The sequence below is a fragment of the Coregonus lavaretus genome, assembly GCF_964263955.1.
Source record: "Coregonus lavaretus genome assembly, chromosome: 3".
Taxonomy (NCBI): Eukaryota; Metazoa; Chordata; class Actinopteri; order Salmoniformes; family Salmonidae; genus Coregonus; species Coregonus lavaretus.
The window spans coordinates 23,355,675-23,367,808 of NC_139990.1; the positions used below are offsets into that span (position 1 = coordinate 23,355,675).

Consider the following 12,134-nt stretch of genomic DNA (forward strand, 5'->3'; position numbering starts at 1 on the left):
CCTGGTGTTGCCCATTTAGCTTATAGCCTAGCCTGCTTGGCAGATGCTCCTGGCTTATATAGAGGCATTATATAAACGGTTTCTGCGTTTAAAAAAAAGTATGCAATTCAAGAAAACAACGGTTAAATTGTACTGTTAAACCTGAATTGACCGAGGCAGGAGATCAAGGACTTGCACTCTAGTGCGAGTGGTGCGCAACGAAATTTCCCTCGCGTGAGGCGCAATATCTTTACAGCTTCGCATCTTCCATTGACAGGACAGTTGCCGGGAGAGTCACCGGGAGACGATCAACCAAGAAACCCGGTTGTCTCTGGACAGCCTATCTGTGGAAGAGATACACAAAATGGCGAGACATAACCATCAAAATTGAGGTAAAAATTACTTGTAATTTAATTTAGACTAATCCTGGAAAGTTTCAAGCTAATACTTGGCAGCAAATCAGCTCCAAGTGATTTTAATTTTGGAAATCTGTTTCAAAGTTTTCACACGCATAATAGAGAGATATTTAGAAATCAGAAAGCTGATTGAGGACCTTTTTGCTTATTTAAAGAAAAAAAATGAATGACCATATTTTATTTCTTTCTGCTTGCATTTTGTATTTATATTTTGATGTGTGCATTTTCTGTAATGTATGTAATTCAGGGCTCATCTATAAAATAGACCTTGGTCTCAGTATGACTCCCTGATGAAATAAAGGTTAAATACAAAAATATATACAAATGTAAGCAAGGTTTGAAATGATTATGTTTTAGTCAAATGTTATATCTGTTTGGGTCAATTTGCGGACAATTTGCAGTCTACAAATGATTTGTAATTCAGTTTTGACCTCCTGACCATCTGAAAAAATTATCGTCCCGCGGCTGAATCTAGTTGATGATCCCTGCAATAGGCAATACTTCGAGTAGCTTATTTGTCTGCAAAGATGAGGACGCACTTTGACAGCTGGGTTAGCTCACAATGGCATGGTGGTGAATCTTTTTAACTAGTCACAGGTTGGCTACGGGGTTATACTTTAATTTTTTGTGTGTCAAGTAAGAAAGTGACTGTTATACAATTGCTATATAAGCTATTCAAAGTTATGTAGTACAGTGACAGGTCTAGTAGTCATCCTCACTCACAAAGCAATCAAATGCCAAACTTTATCATAGCATGTCTTATCCACACACACCGAATAAGTAGATTAGAACCTGTTAATATTTTCCCCTTATTCTTTTAGTCTGCCATCCATCCAAATTCCATGATATTTGACCTAGAATAAATTCAACACTACTTTGGTAGTCTTATCTAGTGGTTATTCAAAATCCTGCTACAGAATTGACCTGAATCGAATAATCATTCAAAATAGAAGGCCACAAATGCCTCTGGGGGTTGGGGCTGGTGTCATCATGTTATATAAATCATTACTAACAGGCCACCCCATGCACTGTGTGTGTTTGTTCCTGCCAGCCCCTCTGTGGTTGATGGCGACGCCTGAGCCCAACCCAGCAATGCAGAAGACGAGAACCTGGTGGTGGCAGGGACAACTGGGAGTTCCTCTGCTGTTTCTGGTTTTCCCGCTCCTCAGGACCGAATCGTTCAATGGACTTTCAGAGCCCCAGAATGTGACACTGGCTGCTATCCTGCCTTTGCGCAACACTGAATACCCGTGGGCCTGGCCCCGCGTGGGACCCGCTCTGACCAGGGCTCTGGAGCGAGTCAATGACGAACCCACCCTGCTGCCGGGCCACCGCCTGCGCATCGTCTACGACAGCAGCGAAAGCAAGGACGGCGTCTGCTCCGACTCAGTGGCGCCGTTGGTGGCCGTGGACCTCAAGTTCTCCTATGACCCGTGGGCCTTCATCGGGCCTGGTTGCGACTACGCTTCGTCTCCCGTGGGCCGCTTCACCACCCACTGGGACGTTCCCATGGTGACGGCCGGGGCAGCGGCCATTGGCTTCAACATGTACACATCCATCACCAACACGGGCCCCACGCACAAGAAGCTGGGCGAGTTTGGGGTGCACCTGCACCACCATTTTGGCTGGCACAGGCACGCCATGCTCATGTTCAGTGACAACAAGGACGACGACCGGCCATACTACTTTACGGCCGAGGGGCTGTACACGCAGCTGCAGCTGGACAACATCACCACAGCAGACAAGGTCTTCAATGAGAAGAATGGACCAGTCCAATACGATGACCTCATCAGTGACATCAGCCAGAGTGCCCGAGGTGAGCTCCCAGTCCAATCTCTGTCCATCTGACCTCTGTCCTTTTTCTACCTAAATTCTTCTGGACGCTCTCTGTCTTTATCTGGGTGACTGTTTAAGCCTTGTTCTCATCTTGATATCAAACAGTGTCTTTTTTTGTTTTACAATTGCATACAGAGACATGCATGTTGACATGGTTTTATCATGCCAAAAACCTAAGAAAATAGCTCCCAATCGGTCACAAACCCAGCCTGCAGTAGATTTGCCTGAACGTTAATGTCCGCACATTAAAACCATATGTTTAGTATGTGAAAATAAGTGGCCTGAATAATTGCTGTTGGCAGTAATCGTATTTTGATTCCATTATTTCAGTACATTTACATTTACGTCATTTAGCAGACGCTCTTATCCAGAGCGACTTACATAAAAAAAAAATCATACCCCCTGTGGGAATCGAACCCACAACCCTGGCGTTGCAAACACCATGCTCTATCAACTGAGCTACATCCCTACCGGCCATTCCCTCCCCTACCCTGGACAACGCTGGGCCAATTGCGCGCCGCAGTAAGCTGTAGAGAGCAGTCATTCCCAGTTGGTCCTTATTTCAAGACCCCATGTTTATGCTGTTTTCATTTCCAACCACTCTTTTCATTATTTTAAATGGACCTGTCAACTTACTAATTATGTCGACTCATGACGTCCCAATTACCAGATGTAGGCCTGCGTGCACATGCACAGTTTAAATCCAATAGATTGAATGCTAATATTTGAGCTGATGTTTTATTGACCTAGTGAGTCAATAAACAGATAGACCTAGAATTTTACAAAAATAGTATTTAAAAAAAAAAAGTATTTTATTTAACCTTTATTTAACGTGTAATTAATGCATGGTACTGGCAGAGCGAGTATTAAAAAAGTTGTTAACTTGCCACAATGTCAATTAACACACAACACATTGAGGGAGAGAAAACGGACATCTGTTAACGCACATTTAACCGACAGCATGGCAATGTAGGAAGAGGAATTAGAGATGATGGAAAATCCATCATGGCGGACCTTACAGGTCCCTGAGGCACATTTTGTCCTTGTGAGGAGAGGGACTTATGTACCGAATTTCATGATTTTAGGTCAAACGGGGTGAGGGGCATGATCTTTCAAAGTTTGCATTTTCAATCTCGTGTTATAGCGCCACCATTTACATTTACATTTTAGTCATTTAGCAGACGCTCTTCTCCAGAGCAACTTACAGTTAGTGAGTGCATACATTATTTTAAAAAATTTCATACTGGCCCCCCCGCGGGAATCGAACCCACAACCCTGGCGTTGCAAACGCCATGCTCTACCAACTGAGCTACATCCCTGACGGCCATTCCCTCCCCTACCCTGGACGACGCTGAGCCAATTGTGCGCCGCCCCATGGGTCTCCCGGTCGCAGCCGGCTACGACAGAGCCTGGATCTGGCCAATCAGTGTAATTTTGTAATTGCCGGATCTCTACGCATCATTCACCCAAGATTAGTCAAAATCGGGCCAGTGCTGTCTGAGATGTCACATGTGACTAATGCACTAACGTACTAACATACTAACGGACGGAGACAGTCCACAGTCCCCTCCCCGATTTCAGCGCGGGGAACAATGAATCATGACAGGTAAGAAAGTGGAGAGGGAGTTAGAGAGAGTGAAAAAGAGAGAGTGTGCACAAGCAAAGCGATAGGTCTGTGAAAGATACAGTATAATGGAGGAAACAGGATGGTGAGAGATAAATAAAGATATACAGATAGATTAAAAATAGTAAGAGGACGTAGGCCTACTGTCAGAGAGATGGCAAGTGTTAAAATATAATAGCGTTTGAAAGGGTTAAAATATTGAATTATATAGTGTGGAAATAGAATAGTGCTCCCTGCTTTGTTGAGCTATGGAGGAATCATAACCAGTCCACCCCTCCGCTGTAGCTCAGTGTGTGTCAGTGGTCCTATCCATATGGCAGCAGGAGAACACCCTGTGTGCACATTCTGACATCACAGCCTACCACATTTCTTCCCATAAAGAGATGATGCGTCTGGGACTGTGTCTGCAAGTGTGAGGAGCCTCGCTGTTTCTGCTCAGAGGTGCAGAAAGTTAAGCTGGCATCGCCTTGCTGCAGCCGAGGCCATTAAAGGTGCCTCCACAGGCGCTAAAGTCTAGGAGAGAAGTAGAGGCGTCCAGGAAATGCTGACAGAACATGTTCCTGAAAACTCTCTCTCACACACACACACACACACACAGAAACACACACACACTATTGGGCACCTCCCCACCAAATAGCAATGTAAAGTTAAGGGAAACTTCAACAGAGGCAACTCCACTTGGCATACAGATAACCTTATTATGGACTCGAGCGCCTCATTGTTATTTCAAATCTGTAACTAATGAAGTGCTCCCTGGCTATAGCCCTTTACCCTTAACTGAACCACCACCAAGCAATCAATATCTCCAATATGAAGTTTGTGAGTACTGTTAATGGGCTGTATGTGGCTTTAATTCACTTTGACTTGTGATGAAATTTGCATTTTTTCACACCACATAATTCTTTATTTTGGAATTTACCCAGAAAGAAACTGTCTCTAGTTGGCTGTAAAATCCATGTATTTATTGAAAGGAATGTGTGAATGGGAATGCTTGATTGGTGCTAGTTTGATTGTAATGGAGAATGTGTTGTTTGTTTCCTTTCACACATGCAGACACATGCATTTCTGTTGCCAGTACTTTGTGGCACCAGTACTTTTTCTTCTTAGCCTCAGGACACACTGAAGAAGGTACATGAAAGCACACTGAATGATCAGAACTCATCATTATCCATAGATTTTAGTATTTACTTCCTCAATTTGGTCATAAGCTAACATGGTCTCTTTCATTTTATTTGACTTGCTGCACAGATGGAAATGTGGAATTTTGATAGTGTGGACATTACGTGAACTTGAATGTTAGAATGTAGGTGGTATAACTGCCCTGTCAGGAACCACCTCTCTCCTCGCGCCGTGCCCAGCCTCAACCAGTTTCCTGTATTCCACTCCCCCAGTTCCCACATGGGTACGACAACATTTCTAATTAAAAGTTCAAACTTAAGCAAGAGGTCTAGCCAGTGGCCCCTCTTTGACTTTATAAAGGAAATGCCTCGGGACATTTCTGACCCAAAGGTATTTCCTGCGAAACATAATTTGTCCGGACTTTTTGTTCTTCTTGGCACTGTTTTATAGGGCTATTTTGGGTACTGGCCCCGTATGACCAGCATCTGAGTTTATTGACTGTGTCACGCAGTCGTTTGTCTCCCCGAGCAACCGGGAATCAATTCGCAGGCTAAGCTGACCCAGCTGGGGGCGGAGTGGTGATGGGTGGGAGAGAGAAGGAGAGAGGGAGAGGGAGAAGGAGAGAGATGGCTGGCTCCTCAGCTCTATCCCAGTCCATTGTGAGGGATGTTCAGTTCTCACACGATCTTCGCTGCACTCACCCTCCCTCACAAGGAGCCTAAACTTTTCGTGGTTGGTCAAAATAAGACCGTACCATCAGTGCCCTCTCAGAATCCCTCCACCAATCACCGCTTCAAGAGATTAGGAAACCAATGGGAACCACTCTTAACTGGTCAGAATCCACAGTTTAAAATTAATAATTATTTCAATATCCTAGCCCTGCGGGCAATATCCAAGTGTTGTTTTTCCGGTTGTAGCCTGTCCAAGCCCCAGGGCCTCTGGAATGATATAAGGTTGGTGGTAAAAGGAAACAACGTCATTTAATGAAGTGATTTGCAAGCAGTGCTCTATATCGGAGCCAGCAGTCCCGTTAAGTTCCATTAAAAGGCTGAAAAATAAGCCTGGTTTCTCTGGCTGTTTGGGTTGCAGTGGAGGCGGAGAGCTCCCCTAATTCAAACAGCATGGAAACTTCCAGTGTGGGATTACTTAGTGGTGCTGTGGCTGTCTCATCTGTCATGTTTACCCCCCCAGCGGCATTTAGCAAATCAAAGCTGGGGATTGTATCGGTTTGTTAGACTGGAAGGCAAGAGAAGGCGATAGAGAGAGAGAATGAGAGATGGAGAATAAGAGAGATACTGTTAGAAAGACATTTAAACAGTAAAACAGTTCTGAGAACCATATGTTCTTACATTTTGGTAAAAGCGTGGTTGTCCTATGATTATTTTGCATACAACCTTCACAACTTTCAGGGAATGATGGAGGATAGTTACTTGGCTTTGGAACATTCTCAACACATTTAAAGAACTTGACAAAAATACATTATTTTCTTGGTATTTCATTACTTTAACAGAACGTTTCCTTAAAGTTCAAACATAGTTACATTTTAATTTCAATTTTTGTAATGTTCTAGGAACAATCTCCAACTGGTTTGACATTGGAAATGTTTTTAAATAGTTCAGAGAACGTTAAGAAACAACATTCTTCTGTGGGAATTTCAGTACTTCAGCATAACGTTTCCTACAGGTTTCTTCATGGTTCTATTTAAATTCATGTTCTCAAATTGTTCTGAGAACGATAAGAAAACTTTCCATAAAGACCACAAGAAAACTTTAGTAACATTCAGAGAACGTTATAAGAATGTTATTTAAAAACATATACATTCCCATCTCAGCATCAACAAAACTCTCTCTATCTTGTTAAGTGTGTTCAGGTGTGTTGGCTGCGCCCACTAATTGGCCACACCTGATCTTAATAAGTGCTTGTTTCCTTTGAATGGGGTCTCTTAAAATGAACAGCTGTGTATGATTAAAAAACACATAGCATGCTAACTCCATCCTGGTGGCTCCGTGGACTAATTTCATGGATAGAAAACAGAAGATTATAAGTTCAAATCTCACTGATGCTATGTCACAATAAAAAATTAATGTTTGCATGATTAATGCCTAAGGAAATTAAGCTCCATGTGTCCTATCTGTGCTTGGAGTAAAAAGAAAGTTCACCCAAAATGAGCTAGCAGTGTTATTAAAACTCTTGTTGAAACTTTAAGTAAGTTACTAAAAAAACTCCCATTTCCTTTCTCAGAGTGTTAAGAAAACCTTCCAGGAAAACTTTTAAGGAGCCAGAGAAAAACGTTCTCAGAACCTCCCTGCAACGTAAAAATAAATGTTCCCAGAACAGGCAAAATGTTCACTTCTGTTCTCAGAACGTTTAAAAAACGTTCCGTTTTACCTGTCAGGAAACGTATGGCTTCGTTCCCACAACCAATGTGAAACCAAAAATCTTACGTTCCCACCACTTGCAAGGAACTAAATGTGCTAGCTGGGAGAGCTTTTGTAATACTGTTCCATCAGATGAGGCTGGTGGGATGAGCTATAGGAGGACGGGCTCATTATAATAGCTGAAATGGAATCAATGGAATGGAGTCAAACACATTGTTTCCATGTGTTTGATGTGTTTGGTACCATTCCATTGATTCTATTCCAGACATTACAATGAGCCTGTCCTCATATAGCTCCTCCCACCAGCCTCCTCTTTGTGCCATTATTACTTGTAATTGCCCTGGCAGCGTTTCACCTGTCACAGTTATGCCGGTAAAGAGTATTTGGATCAGAGTCATAGATCTCACCAGAAGGGGAGTCAGAGTGTGCCAGAATGTGGCAGCTTGTCAAACACAGCCCGAGGGGCAATGAGAAAACAGTTTGTCGTAACTTGCTCCCAGATAAATATGCAAAGTAGTTATTTAATCACATTCCAAATGATTTAGTTCTGGCTGTTTATCTTCCCATCCAAGTTAAATTTTAAACCAATGGTAATAATTTACTTAAAATATTACCTGCCCTGGGGCTATGCAAACAAAGTTACAAAACAATCAGTTTGAAACATAGAAATTAGTGAGAGAAATAAAGACAGAAAGAGATGGCGGCTTGGCCAATGAGGACTGTCTCGGAGAAAGAAAGAAAAAGACCAAGAGAGCCAAGACAGAAAAAAAATGGAGGAACGCAAATGGAGTGTGAATGAAAGCAGAGTGCTGCTTTGTAATGCTCACTATGTCTAAACCTCAGCTTAGCTGGATTTGAGAGTTTACCCTTCAAGGTATTTCGATAGATGGTCCTTTTTTTTCTTCTCCTCCTGATGTGCCAGGATGAAAGTTTGACGGAGAGGAGAATCCGCAAGCATGGCTGAGCTGAGGAGATAGTTTCCATGGCGATGGGCAGCATCTGCGCCAGAGTGCAGGAACAGGTGGGCGTGACAGGAGCTATCACCTGCCCTCCCGTGTCATATATTTTCATCTGGCGCACATTGGAACTGTCAGTGTGACCACAAGATTGTTGCTCTCTTCCTCTCCCTCTCGCTCTCTTTCATATGCTCTCAAAAATACAGAAACACTCACAGTCTCTCTCTCTCTCTCTCTCTCTCTCTCTCTCTCTCTCTCTCTCTCTCTCTCTCTCTCTCTCTCTCTCTCACACACACACACATTCAAATACATGCAAGTGGCAGAGTATGATTCAATCTTTTGTAAATCACACAATAACCATATGTTCGAAAACATGTCACATTGTGTATGTATGTGCATCTGACAGGGTAAATTGAATGCATGTAGACTAATGATGTGTAGATGTCTAATACGCCTAGAACACACCAGCCACTCATCTGAATGTAAATCAAATCAAAGATGAGCTTTTTACCTAAACATCTAACTGACATCACTGGACTCATATGAGAAAAAAAGGCATGCAATTGCTATAAACAATTTACAAGACAGGACTTTGAGAACTGACATACAGTGGGGAGAACAAGTATTTGATACACTGCTGATTTTGCAGGTTTTCCTACTTACAAAGCATGTAGAGGTCTGTAATTTTTATCATAGGTACACTTCAACAGTGAGATGGAATCTAAAACAAAAATCCAGAAAATCACATTGTATGATTTTTAAGTAATTAATTTGCATTTTATTGCATTTATTAAGTGTTGTCACGTAAATTAAATAATGTCAAATAGAGCAACTATTCCCATTCATTAGGCTATGTAAAATGTTATTGACGCAACTGATTCTGTAGAAATGTTTATTTGCCACTATCTCACAACTGTTTGATGTCAATAGAATGGATTCAAGTTTTTGAGTGAACATGCTCCCTGTCATAATTTCAAATGATATACTTGAACAGAGGTTGATCATTGGTTGAGTTGTCACATCGACTGAAAAGGTAAACCGATGCCTTGTGCACTGGGGAAAAATTATATGATATCGGTCCACTTCTCTGAATTGGTGTAATTACTTTCACACCAGCTGGGAATCTAACAACTTTTCTTTCTTCTCATTGTGGCATAAAAATGCTATCACACCTGTTCAAACAAAACCAAAAAAACCTTTCAAATGATCCAGGTTTGACAGATATCCACCTTAGATGGTCCATGGCAGTCAGTATGGGTGTGAAGTACAGTTGACCGGACATGGCTGAACACACCCTGAATCTAACATCACCTCCAATTGAACCAGGTGTGATCGCAACAGACGGAGTGTGTTGTTTGGCTGAAGGACCACTGAAGTGTGGCTCCGGGGGCGACGCCTCGCTAAATGGCACAACACACACACACACATACACAAATAAATAGAGGAGCGAGGGGTCTAACCCTACCTGATTTATAACGGCTGATACAGTTGAGAATGACGCGGGTAGAAAGATTGCTGGTCCGATTAGCCTGGCAAACGCTCCCCCCGTTTTAGTGGGCTCTAATAAAGAGGACCATCTGTTGCCGCTGGAGATGCGAGACCTACGTGCCATGTGCCAAGACACGTGAGGCGGTAATTGCTTCTGTTTGCCATATGCAAGGCCCGCCATCGCTCGTCATCAACGTGCTGGACATAGTGTGTAAACAAGATGGGCCTGCTGTTGCATTTCTTTCACCAGCTAGAAGCTAACTCTGCCTGAGATGCTTCCTCGGCACAAGAAAAATGACAGAATGGAAATGTTACTCTGAGCTAAACATTTTAACGATGTCGGAGAGCTTAGTCAACCTGCTAATATTCCCTGGCAAGAAGCAAATATAAAATGACCTATTAACACAAATTCAGTCCTTGTTCACCTTCACCCCTAGAAGAGATGTATTATGTACATCGAGCCAGGTACAGTTGTGTGGTTGTAAATTATTTAGGCAGGGCACTTTGCAGTATGTAAAGATAATGCATCTTAAATCATGCAAATCTCTGTATACAAGATTGATAGTAGCTTTGACCCAGCCTTCCCCTTCGAAGAGTGAATGTGAGATTATGGATTCTGGCAATTCAAGATTAGATCAGTAGTCATTAAGATTGTGAGGTTTAATATTGGAATAAAATGTTATATCCTAGTCGATGTATTGATTGGTTGCAGAATACTTAGGGCACTTTGCATTTCACCTATGTAAAACAAATGCATCTTACCCATTCAAATCCATGTATGTAGGATAGTGATTAAGATTGTGAGGTTTAATACTGATATAAAATCCAGCCTTTTAGACCCTTTTCAATGTATTGATAATAGTCTGTTTGACATGTGGCTTTCAATAACCAGAAATGACTCTACAGATCTGGCAACCCTCACCCATCCCAACCCTCATTAATCCTCTACACGGGGGCAGCCACTAATCAACACTGACAGATGACAGTCAGAGGACATCCACCGCATCTACATCATCTACATCTCAACCCAGAGAGGACAGGAGAGGGAACGAGAGAGGGGAGAGATGGAGAGATGGAAAGCGAGACCATATGAGAGAAGGAGAAAAAAGGGCACGAGAGGGAAAGGAAAAGAAAGAGATAGTTAGGCAAAGAGAGAGAGCGAAAAGAGAGAAAGCGATGGAAGAGCGAAATGCAAAAGAAAGTGGAGATAGATGACTGCGTATAAGTAATGAGAGTGATTATAAAGAAAGAGAAAGAGACAGAAGGAGAGAGAGATAGAGACAGAATGTGTGTGAGAAATGGAGCAGCCCGTCCTCCAGTAATGAAGTCTTGTCTCCCAGCTCCTCAGTCTTAAGTCGCTCACCCCATCTAATTTATGTTAGCCACCTCACGACCACATCCAGCAGAATAATTTAATCAGGCAGAATTTGTTTCGAATAATGACTCTTTCTTGGACGCTTTACATTTGGCGTTAGCGCATAGGTTGTTTCAGGGTAGGGAATAGCTTGTCTAGTTTGAGAAACAGGCGCCTCACAGGTCCTCAACTGGCAGCTTCATTAAATAGTACCCGCAAAACACCAGTCTCAACATCAACAGTGAAGAGGCGACTCTGGGATGCTGACCTTCTAGGCAGAGTTGCAAAGAAAAAGCCATATCTCAGACTGTCCATCTTAATCTTTCTTTTTATTGGCCAGTCTGAGATATGGCTTTTTCTTTGCAACTCTGCCTAGAAGGTCAGCATCCCGGAGTCGCCTCTTCACTGTTGACGTTGAGACTGGTGTTTTGCGGGTACTATTTAATGAAGCTGCCAGTTGAGGGCCTGTGTGGCGCCTGTTTCTCAAACTAGACACTCTAATGTATTTGTCCTCTTGCTCAGTTGTGCACCGGGGCCTCCCACTCCTATTTCTATTCTGGTTAGAGACAGTTTGCGCTGTTCTGTGAAGGGAGTAGTACATTGTACAAGATCTTCAGTTTCTTGGCAATTTCTCACATGAATAGCCTTAATTTCTCAGAACAAGAATATACTGACGAGTTTCAGAAGAAAGTTGTTTGTTTCTGGCCATTTTGAGCCTGTAATCGAACCCACAATTGCTGATGCTCCAGATACTCAACTAGTCACAAGAAGGCCAGTTTTATTGCTTCTTTAATCAGCACAACAGTTTTCAGCTGTGCTAACATAATTGCAAAAGGGTTTTCTAATGATCAATTAGCCTTTTAAAATGATAAACTTAGATTAGCAAACACAACGTGCCATTGGAACACAGGACTGATGGTTGCTGATAATGGGCCTCTGTACGCCTATGTAGATATTCCATAAATAATCCGCCGTTTCCAGCTA

The 12,134-nt window shown here is 42.5% G+C and overlaps 1 protein-coding gene across 1 annotated transcript in view; it reads left to right on the forward strand.

The window, feature by feature from the left end:
• LOC311126050 (atrial natriuretic peptide receptor 1-like) overlaps positions 1–12,134 on the forward strand; it is a gene marked incomplete at its 3' end in the record, with an annotated part of 120,193 nt that continues 108,059 nt past the window's right edge. The window contains exons 1-2 of the mRNA XM_084158471.1: positions 1–371; positions 1,447–2,211. Of these exons, the coding sequence (XP_084014597.1) occupies positions 1,461–2,211 (751 nt within the window). The 5' untranslated portion in view covers positions 1–371; positions 1,447–1,460. The remainder of the gene's footprint in view (positions 372–1,446; positions 2,212–12,134) is intronic.